General features: G+C 49.5%; 3 protein-coding genes across 3 annotated transcripts in view; all 3 read left to right on the top strand.

The window, feature by feature from the left end:
• The first annotated feature begins 210 nt into the window (after positions 1–210).
• LOC115557226 (inositol hexakisphosphate kinase 2) lies at positions 211–6,723 on the top strand. Its single transcript, XM_030374881.1, has 5 exons — positions 211–1,152; positions 2,966–3,188; positions 3,587–3,717; positions 3,863–4,038; positions 4,995–6,723. The coding sequence occupies exons 1-5, from the start codon at positions 954–956 to the stop codon at positions 5,574–5,576; spliced, it is 1,311 nt and encodes a 436-aa protein (XP_030230741.1). The 5' UTR covers positions 211–953; the 3' UTR covers positions 5,577–6,723.
• A 5,021-nt stretch (positions 6,724–11,744) lies between these two features.
• On the top strand, positions 11,745–16,657 carry sec61a1a (SEC61 translocon subunit alpha 1a). Its single transcript, XM_030375048.1, has 12 exons — positions 11,745–11,854; positions 12,494–12,561; positions 12,656–12,721; positions 12,863–12,941; positions 13,042–13,173; positions 13,374–13,483; positions 14,048–14,201; positions 14,304–14,464; positions 14,582–14,779; positions 14,914–15,105; positions 15,212–15,288; positions 15,527–16,657. The coding sequence occupies exons 1-12, from the start codon at positions 11,848–11,850 to the stop codon at positions 15,711–15,713; spliced, it is 1,431 nt and encodes a 476-aa protein (XP_030230908.1). The 5' UTR covers positions 11,745–11,847; the 3' UTR covers positions 15,714–16,657.
• Positions 16,658–18,332: 1,675 nt separating this feature from the next.
• The window catches only part of uroc1 (urocanate hydratase 1), an 8,090-nt gene continuing 7,381 nt past the window's right edge, over positions 18,333–19,041 (top strand). Inside the window, exon 1 of the mRNA XM_030374782.1 lies at positions 18,333–18,513. Coding sequence (XP_030230642.1) covers positions 18,388–18,513 — 126 coding nt within the window. The 5' untranslated portion in view covers positions 18,333–18,387. The remainder of the gene's footprint in view (positions 18,514–19,041) is intronic.

Genomic DNA, 19,041 nt, shown 5'->3' with positions numbered 1-19,041 from the left:
ATTTTTCCTTTATTGTGCACAAATTCACTGAAATGCAATTAAAAAAATATGTGCACATATAGTAGAGAATGTTTAAGTATCTAATATTTTGGTTAAGTTCAATAACATCTTCAATTTCTGTTAATCGTTTCATTCTTGCATTTAATAAGCATGATGTTTGTCATTCGATGTTAATGTATGCAAGGGAGTCTTATGAGTGGCGATAATTTTTAGCAATACACATTTTGTACAATCTACATGCAAAGAAAAGTTAAATATGCAAAATATATCTGACAGAACAGTTAGTGGGTTGTGTGCTGCATGTTGATGTTCTGATTCCATAACATGAGTTCTGCAGGTGGAGACAGAGGTGTCAGCCGAGTCCTCGTGGAACGTAAATAGGACATTATGCGCATGCCTACGTCTTGTTTTTCACTTGAGCCCCATCCCCCCGACGCTTTGTTGCTCGTTTCAGTTAAATCCTCTTCTGTCCTATCCGGACGATTGTTCCCGCCCAGTGACAGCTACCGACCTGTGGTTGGCTACTTGCTGAGGGAGGAGGGGCTCAGCGGCGCTGGCAGGCTGTATGTTCGCGCCGACGTCAGTTTCGGTACAGAGGACGATGGTGGACGGACATGTTAACCCACGGACAATTTTTTAAGCGACCAACTGTGCAAATATTGTTCGTATCGTAAATACATAAACGCGGATAACCTCCATCAGTAACGGATCGCTTTCATATTCAGACATTGGAGTTGAATATACCGGAAATTAAAGAATCGCAGAGGTCCTTTCTCTGCTTCCTGTCGTCCTTTGTTTTGTTCTACGTGAATCAGACGACCCGCAGCGCCCCCTGGTGGTGGACACAGGTACGACCGGACTACACCATAGGGAGCCCCGCCGGTGACCGAGCTGGTCGCCCCCCCGCAGCCCTGGTGGGTCCCGTTCACCCCGCCGTCCGATGCGGAGCGAGGATGGGTCCTGCTCACGAGGCGCTGCTTAAGGCAGAAGTGAAGGGGGTGATGCTGGAGCCCTTCGTGCACCAGGTTGCCGGACACTCTTGCATCATGCGCTTCGGGGAGCAGGCCATCTGCAAGCCGCTCATCCCCCGGGAGCACCAGTTCTACAAGAGCCTGCCTCCGGAGATCAGGAAGTTCACTCCTCAGTATAAAGGTGAGACGGTTCAAACGGCCTGTCTTAATGTATCTGGTTCCCTCCTGGAGCTCAGCCTTCTAGGACTGAAGGCTATTCTAGTGGAATCATTAAAATGGTGGATTAGTGTGAAGTTACTGAATGCATGTCATCTGGTCTGTGTTCGGTCCCTGGTCTCAGGACCGCTCGGTTCTTGTTCGGTCCCTGGTGTCAATACCGCTCAGGTCGGACTCGTTCGTGTCCTGGGCTCAGGACCGCAATGGTCGGACTCGTTCGTTCCCTGGTCTCGATACCGCTCGGTTCTTGTTCGGTTCCTGCCGTGCAGTTGCGGTCCAAATCCAACCTACAAGCAGTGACAAGGGAACCTCTGCGGTTATGGACACACGGAGGGCTTTGACCGATCAAAACCGACATATCAGACCGGAGTGAATGGAGGGTGTAGGGAAGGCTAGTTTATGACCATACCGTCCGGGTACCGTTAGTTCAGTCCTGGAGAGCCCTCGCCGGGTACCGTATGTGCCGTTCTGGCAGCCCCTCATACCGGGTACCGTTAGTCCCGTCCTGGGAGGCCCTCGCTAGGCCGCCATGAGCACAGTGGCTCCTGGCTGAGACATGTCTCTCTCCTCGCATAGCCTTGATTCTCCGAGCAGGGAGACACGGCTTTACTCCATGTCTCTCTCCTAGCAGACACATGGAGCATAGCAGTGTCTTTTATTCTAAATCGTTTGCTCTCCCCTCCTGTGTACCCTCAGAGCTCTAGGTTCCGGCTGTAGTCTGTGTTATCACCGCTGACCACGCCTGGGTTACTGACTGAGGGGTCCGGACCCTCCAGACCCCATCTGGCTCAAAATCAAGGGCTGTATCCCCGCGTGAACGGCGGAGAGACTCTGAGAATGTTCCCCACCGTGGGGGTCTCCGAGGACCGGGGCCTAACTGCTCTGGGTTCTGCAGAAACGCAAGTAATGAACCAGCTCTAGTGAACCCCACAGACCCCCCGGGTTCTAGTAGTGAATGAGCTTTAGAGAACCCTGCAGAACCCCGGGTTCCGTTGTTCCCCTGGACGGGACCGGACAGCACTCCGGGAGGAGGGGGGGGGCAGTCGGGACACTTCAGAGGCTGGAGAGATTCTGCAGCACAGTGACGTCACCGTGTGGGGGCGAGCGGTAGGAGAAGTAAGATGCCCCCCCGGGTTCAGAGCCCTGCTGTTGCTCAGACGAGCACGCGCCCCTGTAGCTGGGGGATGATGCAGTGAGCGCCCCGGGTGTCCTAGTGCAGTGGTCTCCGTGGGGACCTCGGACCTGATGCATTCTGGGCTTTGATTCACAGCGCTGTAGACCGGACATGGGGACCGCTGAGAGGTCATCATGGGGTCGTGTTGGTGGTGGTTCTGGTCGTTAAAGGATGTCATGTTTGCTGTACCTTGGGGTTTATCAGCATTATTGTGGCCTACTTCAATATCATTGTTCCAATGTTCTGCCCACGCTGTTGATCTTATAGCTCGTTAATGTAAGGACGTCAGAATGGCTGCTTTATCGGTTTGAATATATCTAGGCATTCGGTTTATTTCTTAAACTAAATCATCTCTCCCTGTGTCTCTCTCTCTCTCTCTCTCTCTCTCTCCCTGTCTTTCTTTCTCTTTCTCTTTCTCTCTTTTTCTCTTTCTCTCTCTCTCTCTCGGTCTCTCTCTCTCTCTCTCTCTCTCTCTCTCTCTCTCTCTCTCTCTCTCTCTCTCTCTCTCTCTCTCTTTCTCTTTCTCTTTCTCTTTCTCTTACTCTCGGTCTCTCTCCCTGTCTCTCTCGGTCTCTGCCTGTCTGTCTCCCCCCCCCCCCCCCAGGCGTGGTGTCGGTGCGGTTCGAGGAGACGGAGGAGGGTAAGCTGTGTCTGATGGCGTACCCCTCCCCGGGGGACCCCTCCCCGCCGGCCCCCCGGGAGGAGCGGCTCTCTGCGGAGCCCAAGGCCCTGAAGAGGAGCGGGGAGCCGCCGCCGCTGGGGGAGACGGAGAGCTACAGCAAGGAGCAGAGAGCGCGGGCGCTGCGCAAGGACGACGCGCTCGTGAGGTGAGCGCCGCCGCGCTAGTGTTAGCATGGCTCTCTACCAGAATGGACAGAGCTACGGTAGTGTGATTAGCACGGCTCTCTACCAGATAAGACCGAGCCAAGCTAGATGATTATCACGGTACCGAGCCATGCTAATAATTTAGCATTGTATCGAGCCATGCTAGTGTGATTATCACACTTTCTGAGCCATGCTAGTGGGATTAGCACAGGACCAGATAATACCAAGCCATGCTAGTCTGATTAGCACGGTTCGAGATGATACCGAGCTACGCCCAATTTGATTAGCACGGTACAGAGCCATGCTAGTGGCAAAATCATACCATGTATTTTGTTGTTGGAATAGAGGACTGAGTACTTAAACAACAACATTAATCGTGTGTGTGTGTGTGTGTGTGCAGGGAGGAGGTCCAGCAGGCCGAGGTCCTCTTCCTCAGCCAGGAGAAGACCAAGCACAACCCCTGGAGACTCAAGTGTCACCAGCAGCTGCTGCAGAAGCTGAGGGACACGGCCAAGCTCCGCAACCAGCACAGTATCCTTCACTGGTTAGAGTCAGGGTCGGGGATGGGTTAGGGTTGGGGTGGGTCAGGGTTAGGGTCGGTCGGTGGTGTGGCGTGGACTGCGTCAGGGGAAAACCCCTCTGTGGCTCTGTGTGTTGACCCTTGACCCCGGCCCAGAATTCATCCTGCTGGAGAACCTGACGTGGCGCTACTCGGTACCGTGCGTGCTGGACCTGAAGATGGGCACGCGGCAGCACGGCGACGACGCCTCCGAGGAGAAGAAGGCCAACCACACCAGGAAGTGCCAGCAGAGCACATCGGCCTCCATAGGGGTCCGCCTCTGTGGCATGCAGGTACGGCTAACCTTTCAGCTCACCGTATGCTCACCTTTCAGCTCACCGTACGCTCACCTTTCAGCTCACCGTACGCTCACCTTTCAGCTCACCGTACGCTCACCTTTCAGCTCACCGTACGCTCACCTTTCAGCTCACCGTACGCTCACCTTTCAGCTCACCGTACGCTCACCTTTCAGCTCACCGTACGCTCACCTTTCCGCTCACCGTACGTTCACCTTTCAGCTCACCGTACGTTCACCTTTCAGCTCACCGTACGTTCACCTTTCAGCTCACTGTACGCTCACCGTTCAGCTCACCATACGATCACCGTTCAGCTCACCATTCACTATTCAGCTCACTGTTCAGCTCACACATAGTGTTAGACATAGGAACTATATACATACTAATACATATTATATGTGTACTAATATCTACTCTATGAATCGTTGTTATATGGGAAGGAATCCCCCAAAAGGACAAGTTCTGTTCCTGTGTACCGTTAAGATGATCTGATCTGTTCTGTTCTGACTTGGCGCTCTGCTTCTGGACCATCTCTGGCTGCTAGACGCTTAAAACGGTTTTACACAGCCTTTTAAAAGCGATGCACGCTACGTGAGGGTGAAGGCTTCTTAACATCCTGCTGCCCTGCCTGGCCAGAACACGCATGGTTTAGGACAGGGTCGGAAGACCCCCACGTCTTGGAGGATGCTGTGTCTGTAGTCGCTCAGGGTCTCTCGTGGGCCCGCCCTAGTCGTAGCACTGCCTGTACTCGCTGCAGGTGTTGACGTCGTGTGTTTACCTGCTGACGTTGTGCGTTTTCCCGCTGCAGTTGTTGACATTGTGTGTTCGCCCGCTGCAGTTGTTGACGTGTGTTTGCCAGCTGCAGTTGTTGACGTTGTGCGTTTTCCCGCTGCTGTTGTTGACGTTGTCTGTGTGCCCGCTGCAGTTGTTGACGTTGTGTTTGCCCGCTGCAGGTGTACCACCCGGACTCGGGCCAGCTCATCTTCATGAACAAGTACCACGGCCGCAAGCTGACGCTGGCGGGCTTCAAGCAGGCGCTGTACCAGTTCTTCCACAACGGGCGGCGGCTGCGCCAGGAGCTGCTCTCCCCGGTGCTGCGCCGGCTGCGGGACATGCAGGCCACGCTGGAGGCCTGCGAGTCCTACCGCTTCTTCTCCAGCTCGCTGCTCATCAACTACGACGGCGACCCCCAGCGGGGTCACACCCGGCCCCGGCCCCGCGGCGGTGAGGAGGGCGAGGACGACGAGCCCTCCGACGAGGAGGAGTACGACGGGGAGGACGAGGCCTTCGGGTTCCCCCCGTCTCCCTCGGCAGGCGGCGCCGGGGCGAAGGGTGGTGCCGGGCGCTCGGCCCGCGGCCCCCCGGAGGCGGGGGGGTCCCCGGTGGACGTGCACATGATCGACTTTGCGCACACCACGTGCCGGCACTACGGCGAGGACAGCGTGCTGCACGAGGGCGGCGACAAGGGCTTCATCTTCGGCCTGCAGAACCTCATCACCCTCATCTCCCGGCTGCAGGAGCACGGCGCCGACTAGACCGCCGGCCGCAGAGTCTGTTCTGCTCGGAGATTCAATGACTCCTCTCTTGAGTGGTGCTGAGAGGCACCCGGGGAAGAGCTAGACCCCCTCCTCCACAGGGGGAGGGGAACCCCGCCCGTGGGGTCCGGTCTGGGGCAGTGCGGGGGTCTTCTCGTGGTTCCCACTGCGGAGCCACCCTTGTCGCCCTCCTCGCCACCAGCGGGAGTACGACGCGTGGCGATGACTCCCTCCCCCAGGCCTCGGAGGAAGCCGCTCCTCTTAGTGGTCAGAGGAAGGACCACCCCGGGGGGGCGACCCCTGCTGACGGAGGGGTGTTGCTCCGTAGCGACCTCGTACGTCTCCGTCACACCGCTCCTTCTGTTACCAACTCGTTTATTTACTTTATTACTTTATCCTCGTGAAGGACGAGAGGGAAACATCGTGTGGCAATTTTGTAGCTCTTCTTTGAGCCTCTGTCGGTGCTTCCTGTGGAGAGACTGAGACTTGTCAGACTGCCGTCGGTGTAAAGCACAGCTCACATTAGTGAGGGCCTGAACTACACTCGGACCCGAGCCGCTGGCCCCGGCTCACTGGCTCCCGGGCCGCGACCCCGTAGTACCGAGGACGTTATCACCGTGTCCTCAACCCGAGACCGCTGGGTCGCTAGCTCGTTGGAAGCTGAATCCGCTACATTGAATATTTGTCAGTTTGTTATTTTGCCGTTTGTCGGAAGGACATTTCTTGTTGTCGTAGATGATGGAATGTAGCGTTTTTGTAATGTCCAACATTTCACTCCCCTCTACTTTATTGCCTGTATTTTCAAAGGGCATTTTAAGCAAATCCTGTTCTTGCTTTGTGGATTAATTACGGTAGTTGATTTCTCTCTGATGTACTTCTCTTCATTCCTTAAATGGGCAATAAGGAAGACAGTGCATGTATCAGAACCATATATAAGGACTATGTAGAGACTTATTTATTGGTGCTATTTGTAAACAAAAAGACGTATAGCTAGAAATGAAAAATACTACATTCCAGAAAACTGTTCTGAGATTCTGTTCTGATTGGGATTTGACTTTACTTAGTGTTTTTGTGCGATTGCAGGCACCTCTTGTAAACTTGTGTCTACAGTGTCTGGAAAATAAACTTTTTTTGTGATAAAGACTTTGATTGCGTTAATGTTTACTTTCAGAATGAGCGGGCGAATGGGGCTCAGAGGAAAAATTGCATGATCCGTGTGCTCCAATCTACGGAGTGAGAGCTAGACGTCTGGCACCACCGGGAGATCAGACAGCGTTCTGCCCCCCCGTCTCCTCCTGATAGGACGGTGGTCTCCTCCCGCCCTCCTGATAGGACGGGGTTTGGAACCTTCAGGTCACCGTCGGGCGGCTCTGAAGGCTAGTTCCGACTCCTGAGAGATCGGAGTGATCTGGGACTGAAGTGAACCTGAGCTGTGTGCGGTTTCCTGTGGGATTGAAATTCGATTAATGCGGGCCAGTCCCCTCAGCTCTATATTGAGCTCTACGTTGCATGCATTAGGAATGCTATGTATGTAAACTGGTGAATCTATATATAGAAGAACAAAATGCAGGAGAGAGGATTTGAAGCGAGGCGCCTTTTGTCCTGACGGAGAATTTCAAGGTCATAGGTCAGATGTCCTCGAGTGCTGTGTGGACTTCAAAGAAATCCCTGTACCGCAACACCTGTCAACATGGGTGGTTTGTACCAGGCAGTTCGGTGTACTGTGGCAGGAGGTGGGTTAGCGAGTGCAAAAGAGTTAATGTGTTACAAGAGGCTCATCTGAGGTGACTGGCACCTACTGTGTTTGTTATTATTGTTTCTTCAGAGCACTGAACCAACTTTAAACCTGGGACCATGTGACCGTGTCTAAGGGAACTCCTGCCATGTGTACCTTCTGGTAGTGGACCTCATGTCGAAGTCTTTAATCCTTGAAGCCCGGAGGAGGCCTTGGAGGGGAGGGAGATCGGCGATGTCGTCGTTTGGTAGGAAACTACACCACAAACGGATCCGAAGGGCTTATCTGGAAAGCCTGCCGCTCTGACGCATGTTGAGGCAGATCTGACGCCCTCTCCAGGACTCTGGGATCCGCTTGAAAGAGTTAATCACAGTTCATCCTCCGTGGTGTCCCAGCCAGCTCGCCGAGAAGCCACTGAAACCGTTTTTGCACTTAAAAAGCAGGATTCCAATGAATCAACCGACTGGTAGCAGGCATGCTGTTCATCTCAGTGGCAGCATGAGGAAACAGAGTCAGAATTTTTTTTGGATGTGGAAATACTGTTGACGTCTCCTCCAGTTGCAGGTCTCGTCATATGAGGGCAGAATATCCTGTCTTGATTATAAACACGAGTATGAAGTGTGTGTAGAACTGACGTGTACACAAAGCTGCTGTGAGAGACATTTAGGAGATTTCAGAATATTACTACCGTTTCGACCGTGCACCCTCCAGCATGGTGAGAGCCGTTACCACTGTCACTCAGTGGTTCGTTCACACGTTCCCGTCTACCTAGGGCTCTCATAAGGATGTCTCGCCTATCGTTAGCATTTGATTTATAACGTCTCCTGACGACATCTAGCTTAGACGTTGTCCATACCTAATTAGGGATTCATGTGCCAACAGGTGATAATCTGTTGTTTACGGCCTGTATTGGCCGGGAGTCGGGAGATCATCATGTCATCATAGAGAGACATGGAGGGGGGGGGGGGGGGGGGGAGGTTAAGACACGTTCACTGACTGAGGATCAGCGTGGAGCCGTGAGCTATGCAGACAATCACTTCTATTTCCACTGGCCTGTGAAGCTCTAAATAGAGGTCTGAAGAGAAGGGACAGAGAGCGTAACTAGATTCATCCTCCTGTTGTATTCCGGGATCAGGACTTTGGCTCTCTGGAAAGTTATTTTAGATGTTTGAAGGTGTCTTGTTTGGACGGTGGTGACCGAAGCGAGTCGCACGATGCCAGGGATGCATGGTGCACGTGTTTTCGAACAGCAGGTCTACTGCCACATGGGGGACTGTGATGATCTCCATCATACGAGTACTTAAGCTGTGCTACGTAGTCTGATCATAACAGAGCTGTGGTATCTGAAGTGTGGACCCTTTTTGTATCAGAACACAACCATATCTACTCATTAGAGTCACAGCACATGATGCACTCATGACCCTCCAAAGTCCCTCCCGGTAGCATGTTGATAAGACTTCCATCGTGATAAGAACCATGACGCCACATTATCAGCACGGCTGGCAGGATGTAAAGACACTTGCCAACTTCTGAAATCCATTCCCTAGCTCTAATGTAGAAAGGATTTACTCTGAATGAACCATATACATACGTTGTGTGTTTAATAAGAAAATTGGAAACAATAGGAGAGAGAGAGACAGAGACAGAGAGAAAGTGAGAGAGAGGGGGACAGTGAGAAAGTGAGTGAGAAAGTGTGAGAGAGAAAGTGTGAGAGAGGGAGAGAGAGAGAGAGAGAGAGAGAGAGAGAGAGACCACCTTCAATGTCATTGTGCAGTTGCATAACAGCCCTCTGTAGCCCAGATAAGAGCTGACTCCACGTTGTCCTGTCGTGCTGTAACTCATACAGTCTCTCCGCTGCACATGTGCAGGTGCAGAAGCACAAACATAACAGCCTTGCGTAACTCAATGTCATAGGTCAACTCGATTTCAAGCCCTTCTAAAACCCAACACATACCAGACAATGTTATCCTAATTTTCCAAGAATACCATATTATGTACGGAGGAATACCCACAGAGCCCAGCGAGCTTAGCGTCCTGGTGTTTAAAATAGCATGCACAGAGACCGGTGAGTATCTCTGCAGAACGGAGGAGGAGGTGAGAGAGGATGCGTCAGATAAAAGGATGACAAGTCGACGCTGTGCTGTAGCCCACGCTGTGGCCTTCAGAATTCAACTTTCATCACCGTCTGAGAGGCAGGGGGAGTTCATGGTAGTACAAGACAACACTCCCGCAGACCTGGGATATGAATGGTGTCCATTAGTCACTGCTGAGAGGACACGACCACACACACACACACACACACACACACACACACACACACACACACACACACACACACACACACACACACACACACACACACACACACACACACACACACACACACACACACATACACACACACGCACTGTTTCCATGACTCAGACATGGTATGTTCCATAGCCTGGAGTATCACACCATAATGAACCTAGACATGGGACGATCCATAGCCCGTACGTATATCCCATGATATGCCAAGATGCCGTCTCCCAGCTGTGGCCACTGGACGGCTGTGGGGCAGAAGACCGATAACCTGCATTATATGAGACCAACCAGAGCTCCATACAGCTGGTACAGCAGCATTAGGAGATGAGGACCAACAGTCAGAAGCAATAGGACACGAGGACCAATAGCATCGCTCCGTCCTCCAGCCTGGAGGATTAATAGCAGTGCTCCGTACTCTAGAGGTCACGCCCCTATAGCAGCTCTGTGTTGTGTGTTTATGTTAACCGGGGGTCAGAGGTCGTGGACATGATGTTCTCAGAGTGAGAGTGTTTATGACGTTAACACGGTAATGCAGTGGATTACAGGGAAGATTAAGGACCACAACCACATCAGAGATTATACCAGAACCCGAACCCTCATGTCCATTCTGCTCTGACTCTTGAAAGAAGCAATTAATAGTCAGTTAATAATAGTGACTTAGTAAAAGATAAGTACAAGTATGTTTTACACTGCATTGACCATTTCTGTGTTTCATAATCTAAGATCGATCCCAAACTATGAATCTACATTGGCAGATTCATATTAATACGTGTATAGACTAACTTCAAATCTGAGACATCGCTGATCTCAGACCGTTGATTAATGGATTGGGTTTAAAGAGACAGAGAGAGACAGAGAGAGACAGAGAGAGACAGAGAGAGAGAGAGACAGAGAGAAGTGTCAACTGATAAGTCATGTTGGTTACTGCAGTGATGCAATGGATCGGCAATGTACGCACAATGAACACACGAGCCTGACAAACAGGCACCTAGGCACATTATATCTGCATCAATTAATAGGAAAATGATCTTGAATTTAGAGAGAGAGAGAGACAGAGACAGAGCGAAAGAGAAACAGAGAGACAGAGAGAAGATTGTCTCACATGTATCCTCGAAGGTTGAAGAACAAAAAGAAGTCTGATGAATCTGCGTGGGGGTAACCGGTTGCCTTGGTTACATGCTGGTTGTAATGGGATGTGGGGCGCTTATCGTTGAGAAAACGTTTCCAGACAGAAAGTGGTCTGTCATGTGCTGCCCCCTTATGGAAAGAGCCGTACTACACAGGGGGACTTTTGAAACTGTCTTAATTTCCTCCGTGATTTTTTTAATATGCGAAAGATTCAAATATTTTTTGTGTTGTGCTTCAATGGTAACCAAAAGGCCTACAAATGTTATTAGTAGTAGGACAATATGTGTAATGGTGCAATAACACATACATTTAATGAAAGAGGGCTTTTACATTACATATATTTGTTGCGTCTTATTTGCAGTAACAATGGTCCTGGTACTTCAAAAAATATAATCATTTAACTCTTTTAAAGACCAAAAGATTTGCCTTCTAAACTTAAGAAACGAGAAATCCTGCAATGATAAGATGTGACCAACAAGGCTCGTTATGTGCAATTTTACTAAACATTACACATTAATACAATGGTATGGTGATCCACACAATCATATATATATATATATATATATATAAATATAGCTATATCTATCTTTAGTTATAGCCATATCTATATCCATGTTTATATATATAAACATGGATATAGATATGGCTATAACTAAAGATACATACATAGATACATACATAAATATATATATATATATATATATTTATGTATGTATAACTATAGCAATATCTATATCTATGTTTATATATTTCTATATATACGTATATACATAAATATATATATATATATATATATATACATATATATACATATACATATATATATATATATATATATATATATATATATATATATATATATATATATATATATATATATATATATATATATACTACCAATACTACCAATACTATTATTAATAGTATTCTATACTATACTACCAACTACTAGATGTAAATGAGCGTGCGTCGGTGGGTTGTGGGTGAATCTCCATCCGGTCCATAAGGCTGAATGGTGACGTGTCTCTGGGCACTGATCAGTCCGCTGAAGACGAGCTCCGCGCCGGCAGCACAGTAGCGACGACCCGCAGAGCTACTGCAACCATGGGGAGTGAGTATCGTCTATGCTTAGTATGCCGCCGTTGGTTTTTCTTTGTTAAGTTAATGTATCATTAAGTTGTGTGTAGATTATGTGTAACATACTTTTTAGGTTTAATTATGTTATATTCTATATGACAGCCGAGCTCCATGGAGGGTTGAGGGCTAAGCTAGTAGGCTAACGCTAACCTTCCTCTCTCACTTCGTCGCTTACAAAGCAGAACCCAAAGTGTTTAACCTTGTACTCAGGGAACAGATCAGTATTTTTCTACTATATGGCTCTGGTTCTGGTGTTCCAGCTCTTCTGTTCACATTATGAAGGGGCATACAGGCTAACTAAAGGAGCTAGCGTTAGCCGTTCATTCAAAGCAGAGTTAGTGATGACGACGCATTAGACAGCCGGCTGTGAGGACAGCGGGGTTCGGGACGGACCCAGCGCTGCTCAGGGGACTACGACCTTGAGCCTTTGGTTTCATTAGTATTTTCCAATATATTTTCGTCTCTATTTTTCACATTTTGTGTGTATTTGTGCTGTTGTGGTCCCGCTGCTGGTCTCCGTCCGCCCCGCGGATGCCGACGGCCCAGCGGGACGTGGCATCCAGCTCATTCAGACACTAACTCCACTTCTCCATTTGCTCTTTCCTTTCTACAGTCAAATTTTTGGAAGTCATAAAGCCATTCTGTGCAGTATTACCAGAGATCCAGAAACCAGAACGAAAGGTGTGTGGCTCGTCATTCTTACGATCGACTGGAGAACTCTTCGCGTTGTGGTCGTGACGTGTGGAGTTCATGTTTTTATTTTTTTTATTTACAGATTCAGTTCAGAGAAAAAGTACTATGGACAGCAATCACCCTCTTCATCTTCCTTGTGTGCTGCCAGGCAAGTCCCCTGTGTTCATTGTTATCAGCGCTTTGACGTGATTAGTGATTTATTAAGCAGTACTCACAAGGAGCCGTCTGGAGTTGAAAACAGCTGATCTAATCATTTGCCCCCTCCTCTATATCTCTAACCTTCTCACAGATTCCCCTCTTCGGCATCATGTCCTCGGACTCGGCCGATCCCTTCTACTGGATGAGAGTGATCCTGGCCTCCAACAGAGGTGCTTCTCTACTCTAGTTGAATAGTAAACCTGTAGTTTCTCTCGGTGTGTTTCTGTATCTTCTCTTGGTGTGTTTTCCTAACGGTCGCTCCTTCTTCAGGAACCCTGATGGAGTTGGGCATCTCCCCCATCGTCACCTCCGGCCTCATCATGCAGCTCCTGGCTGGAGCCAAGATCATTGAGGTGGGAGACACCCCCAAGGACAGAGCCCTCTTCAACGGCGCACAGAAACGTATGTCCACCACGACTCATGACTGGGTTCAGTTTTAAATATATGATAGATAGATGGATGGATACATCTGTCATTCTGTGTTTCTGTTAAGCAAATTTGGGTACTAAGAAAAGCACTATACAAGCTGAAATGATTATTATCATTATTATTATCATAAAGGCTTTCCATTCACTGACCTTCACAGCTCTTTCACTCCTCAGTGTTTGGTATGATTATCACCATCGGCCAGGCCATCGTCTACGTTATGACGGGCATGTACGGAGACCCCTCAGAAATGGGTGCTGGGATCTGTCTGGTGATCATCATTCAGGTGAGGGCTGTCACTCTGGTAACTTGTCTAGGTTATGTGAACCGAAGACCTTCTGCCATTAAAGTGACTAAGAGACATGAGTGAGGTGTAGTAAACATACAGGCTCCCCTCCCATATGAGAAACACCACTTGTTGTCTTAGTCCACTGGTTCGCAAACCCTTTTGGCCCATAAGGCAATTTCTACCTCTGAAATGTTAAACCGAACTTGGTATTTACACCCAATCAGCTTCTGTCAGTAATACTGATGTCGGAGTGAACGGCATCGCACTGCTACACACTAAGTGATTAGTAGTAGTTTGCTCGTGGCTCCAGTTTGTAAATATAGGAAGTCTAAAAAAACAAACAAGGATCTGCTAAAATGCATAATCAGATATCTATAGCTTTAGACAGCAATCTCCTGTGACCCCATATGCGTACCGGTGGGCAACCATGGTTACAGTCCTAACGCTGTAAACAAAAGGGTTGTCAACACGAATGACACAGACCAGCCATTGGAGAGAGTATTGGTTCCTGTGACCGTTTATGTTGGACCTGATTCCATGCTTCTCTCCTTTGGGCTCCAGCTGTTCGTGGCAGGTCTGATTGTCCTGCTCCTGGACGAGCTGCTCCAGAAGGGCTATGGCCTGGGCTCAGGAATCTCCCTCTTCATCGCAACCAACATCTGTGAGACGATTGTCTGGAAGGCCTTCAGCCCCACCACCGTCAACACCGGCCGAGGTACGTGGCTGGACGTCAGCATGCACTCGTACCTCCGTACATGCACCTCATGCAGACGATAAAGAGCCACAGCTAACGTCATGTGTCCCTTATGGTTTCCAGGCACTGAGTTCGAGGGAGCCATCATCGCTCTCTTCCATCTGCTGGCCACGCGGACAGACAAAGTGCGAGCTCTGAGAGAGGCTTTCTACAGGCAGAACCTGCCCAACCTCATGAATCTGATCGCCACAGTCTTCGTCTTTGCTGTAGTGATATACTTCCAGGTTAGTTGTGGATGTTTCTTCAAGTGCGTCTCAAACTTTTGCATTTGGTGGAGATTACATAGAGGAAGGTCATAAAGCACAAATGATTGACCACCGCCGCTCTTCCCTCCTGCCCAGGGCTTCAGGGTCGACCTGCCCATCAAGTCTGCCCGCTACCGTGGTCAGTACAACACCTACCCCATCAAGCTGTTCTACACCTCCAACATCCCCATCATCCTGCAGTCCGCCCTGGTCTCCAACCTCTACGTCATCTCTCAGATGCTCTCCACGCGATTTAGCGGCAACTTCCTAGTCAACCTGCTTGGCACGTGGTCTGTGAGTACACCCTCCTGTCGAGGCTCTGTGAACACCGTCATTCCACCAAAGAACCGGCTCCACTGAAGGAACGTTCAGCCCTCTTCATGGTCAGAGCCTTATGTATGATATTCTTATCTTTGTTTGTTTTGTAGGACACGTCTACGGGTGGTCCGGCACGGGCCTATCCTGTAGGGGGGCTCTGTTACTACTTCTCCCCTCCGGAGTCGTTTGGCTCTGTCCTGGACGACCCGGTCCACGCCTCCATCTACATCGTCTTCATGCTGGGCTCCTGTGCCTTCTTCTCCAAAACTTGGATCGAAGTGTCCGGCTCCTCTGCTAAAGACGTACGTTGGTATCCGCAATGACGCCACCATGCCGAGTGTCTCCGCTGTCTGCTGCGGGCCTTGGTGTCCGAAGCTGTGTCTGATAACGGTACTTTCTGCCCTCCAGGTGGCCAAACAGCTGAAGGAGCAGCAGATGGTGATGAGGGGACACAGGGAGACCTCCATGGTCCACGAGCTCAACAGGTAAACATCCCTTCAAATAAGAGGAGCCACAGCTGGACTTGAGTATCTCAGAACTGTATCCATTAAATACAAGAACTGTGAATACTATTGTGGTACCACATCTGGCCTTCCATAGCTTTGTCATATATTCTATCTTCTTGTGAATATTTAGACACGAATCCATGAATGTTCCTTTCTTGGCTGATGGGTATAGTAAGGTACGACGCGTCGGACTAAAGGTTTCCCCGTTTGCCTCCAGGTACATCCCCACCGCCGCTGCCTTTGGCGGCCTCTGTATCGGAGGTCTGTCCGTGATGGCCGACTTCCTGGGCGCCATCGGCTCAGGCACCGGCATCCTGCTGGCCGTCACCATCATCTACCAGTACTTTGAGATCTTCGTCAAGGAGCAGAGTGAGATGGGGAGCATGGGCGCCCTGCTCTTCTAGAGAAAGCCATCAAGTCGCTCGCTATTATTATTTTTTTATACTTGGGACAAGCACCAGCCCCGTCCCACAGACTGTGTTCCTCTTACCATCGTCCGTCGCGTCCCTGCAATAGTTCTCCTGGTTCAGGGTGTTCAGGAGGTTCCATCAAATTCCTTTTTAGGATGCTGTGGGGCGTCGGGCAGGGATGCAGCAGTGTTGTGGGACCGCATCCTGTCATACACTACCCCCCCCCTCCCCCCTCTCGCTCTCTTCTTTCGGCCTTTTGAAATGTTGACCCGCATATCGGTGAACAGTCGTGTACAGATTTCCAACCCCCTGAGATCGATCCAAGCTCGTGAGATCGGCTGAAGGAACCTCCGCTGTGCGCAAGGTGAGCCGGTGAAAGAAGCTGGAGCCGGTCGCTCTCCAGGCCCTTGGAGCCGTTCAGAGTGCAAACCAGACCTGGACCTAAGGGTTCTTCTTCCTGTTGGGCCTCTCCCTGCCGCTTTGGTCCATCCCCAAACTGTAAAGATATAGGTGTGTTTGATGTTCAGCCTATAAACATGTTCACCTTCGCTTGGTGGAAAGAGAAATTGATATCCTTACGATCCCTGATTGATCAACGTGATCGATGTTCTTTGTGGTTCTAACCTGCGTATCCAGAAACAATGTGGACCAGCAAACTAAATTCCGGTTAAATTATAATTCTCTTTTGCAACTTCACGACATTATCCACATTGTAAAATCAAGGTTTAGTTTTTTTAATTGTCTGCTTCAAGTATTGCATTTCAAAACGTTCTCATGCGTTGTAAATTCTGGTTCCTGTGTATATAGACCATAAATTGCATCACTTTGAATACATCTAAATTGTAAAATGTCTTTTGACTATGTAAAAAGAGTTCTGAACAAACTTTTTCTTGAAAACATTCTCAAATAAACCTCATTTTTCTGAGGGTACTCTTTGACTCGTGTTTTGTCGGACTCCTGCTTCTTGGTTCCTCGGTTACTCGGATTGAACGGAGATCAGGCCCGGTTTCTTTCGTCCTGTCGCGAGAGATCACAAACGTTCCAGGACCTGTAGTTTGGTCATCCTGCCGCTAGAGGTCCCCCTCACAAGGTTACATGAACGTCTGATTCCCTGCCATTGGTTATGTCACTTCATTATAATAGTGAAACAAGGTTATCTTACTACCAAGCTGTAGATGTGTCTGCGGTCAAAATATGACAGCGTATTGAAAGTTTGAGATTCATAACGTGACTGTAAACATTACGTTGATTCCCACGTCAACAGATTCTGCTTCGGTAGATTCTTTAGGGAGGACGACGTAATCGCCCTGCGACCACACGCTGCGGACCGTTCATGAACCTTTAAAGAACATGGAGCTAAAGAAAGGGACCGTTAGCTCAGAAAGGAGGCAGAGACGTTTAGGGAGAATAATTAGCCCCCACTCATCCCCCAGCCGGATGGGGAATGAGGGGGGGGGGGGGGGGGGGGGGGGGGCATTGGCTGAAGCATTCATTTAGCAATTTCGTGCCCGTTAGTTGCCATCGAGCATCTATATCCTTACGTTTACCCAAGGGCTAAACATTTAATATAAATGTATTTTATTCAAAAAAAATACTTTTGTATAAACAGCCTTTTGAACAGGAATTATAAAGAGCACCGAAGGGTTCCGTTCAGACGACGACGTCATCAGGCAGCCTCAGCCGAAGTGACGTAGACGAGTGGGCGGGCTTTAAATATTAGATTGACTGGTACCCATTTAAACCGATTTAAAGTGTTACAGACATGGCATGTCTTCAAACAGAGCGATACATCCAAACACTTTCCCTTAAAGTAGGTAGTAAACCCTATGATGAATTTGTTTTCCTTTCCTAATTCAAATCCATACGTAGAACCCCCCCCCCCCCCCCCCCCGTCCACACTCCCCACCACGCACAGGATGGCCCCTGTCTGGTGTTGATATTTCATGAGAAGCATCTAAGATTGACAATTCTGCTATAAACTCAAAATAGATCAAAGGACCTTCTTCAGGTCTGGTCTTAAAGAGGCCTTCTCCTGCTCAACTGGTCTGGTCTGAAGAGGCCTTCTCCTGCTCAACTGGTCTGGTCTAAAGAGGCATTCTCCTGCTCTACTGATCTCTGAACGCTAAATAATTTACACACGTCAATGTTTTGTTTTGGTTATGAAAACCTTGGCCACATGACCCGACCAAAGGTCTAGAAAGGGGAATGGTCAGTCAATGTTTACATGTGCAACGTTAAGCTCTGAAGTGGATGGGTTTGAGTACTTAAGGAATCCATAATGACAAGGACTGCTACGCCTTACTAAATCAGGACTAGAAAGGGGAATGGTCGGTCAATGTTTACAAGAGCAGCGTTAAGCCCAGAGGTGTGTGTGTTTGGGGGGGAGGGGGGGGGGTTTGAGTACATAAGGAATCCGTAATGACTAGGACTGCTGCGCCTTAACCAATCAGGGGCTGCGCTACAGAATATACTTTGTGAATCCCTAATTATCAGAGTGTCCTTCTACGGCTCGTCTGTAGTGAAAGAAGGGGGCCAGGTTCAGCAGCCAATCAGCACAGCCCCTCCGGCCCGCCCATTCCAAAGCCCCTCCCCAGTCAGGTAAAACCAGGCCCACCCTCGTTCTGGATGACAGTGAGGCTGAAGCGGACTACGGGGGCACTCGGTCAGGATGTCGACTCTAGAGGAGATCTGCAGCGGTCCGCTTGTGGAGCCGTTACCGGAGAACCGCGGCAGAAACCCCGGCCTACCCCACGCCCCAACCCGGACACCCCACCTCACAGCAGCAGAGGAGCGGGTAAGGTGGAGTGGTGAACGTACATGTGTGTAGTGTGCTGCATAGGACAGATACACAGCCACAAGGGAGCATGAAGTACGGAAGCTGAGCGATGAAAGGGCAATCGAGCTGAATACAGATTACAGGGCCTTTTATGAAAGGTCAAGACGATGGCCTCTTCAAGATGTACCATATGGTCATGTAAGCGTGTCTGATATCATGTCCCTGTTGTTTCAATTCACAATGACAAGATCACAGATGTAAAGTCACGTGTTATCCAACCCCCAAAGTAATGGGTGACTCTGTCTGTAATGTTTGCCCAAACTCAGAGCAAAGGCCGCAGTCAATAATTAAGAGAGATAAGTGAAGGGGCTCCTGTTGGACGCGACTGATGTCCAATGACACGTCCATCTCTCTGTCTCCTGTCCGTCTCTCTGTCTGTCTCCCCTGTCCATCGCTCTGTCTCCTGTCCGTCTCTCTGTCTGTCTCCCCTGTCCATCTCTCTGTCTCCTGTCCGTCTCTCTGTCTGTCTCCCCTGTCCATCTCTCT

The sequence above is a fragment of the Gadus morhua genome, chromosome 13, assembly GCF_902167405.1.
Source record: "Gadus morhua chromosome 13, gadMor3.0, whole genome shotgun sequence".
Classification (NCBI taxonomy): domain Eukaryota; kingdom Metazoa; phylum Chordata; class Actinopteri; order Gadiformes; family Gadidae; genus Gadus; species Gadus morhua.
This window is presented reverse-complemented; position numbering and strand designations above follow the sequence as displayed.

Excerpts from the sequence above, each read along its gene's own strand:
- LOC115557226 (XM_030374881.1), top strand. The coding sequence starts at position 954 with ATGGGTCCTGCTCACGAGGCGCTGCTTAAGGCAGAAGTGAAGGGGGTG. Across the intron at positions 3,718-3,862 it reads CAAGCTCCGCAACCAGCACA|AATTCATCCTGCTGGAGAAC; the intron begins GTATCCTTCACT and ends ACCCCGGCCCAG. Across the intron at positions 4,039-4,994 it reads TCCGCCTCTGTGGCATGCAG|GTGTACCACCCGGACTCGGG; the intron begins GTACGGCTAACC and ends TGCCCGCTGCAG.
- sec61a1a (XM_030375048.1), top strand. Across the intron at positions 12,942-13,041 it reads GATCCTGGCCTCCAACAGAG|GAACCCTGATGGAGTTGGGC; the intron begins GTGCTTCTCTAC and ends CTCCTTCTTCAG. Across the intron at positions 15,289-15,526 it reads ATGGTCCACGAGCTCAACAG|GTACATCCCCACCGCCGCTG; the intron begins GTAAACATCCCT and ends GTTTGCCTCCAG.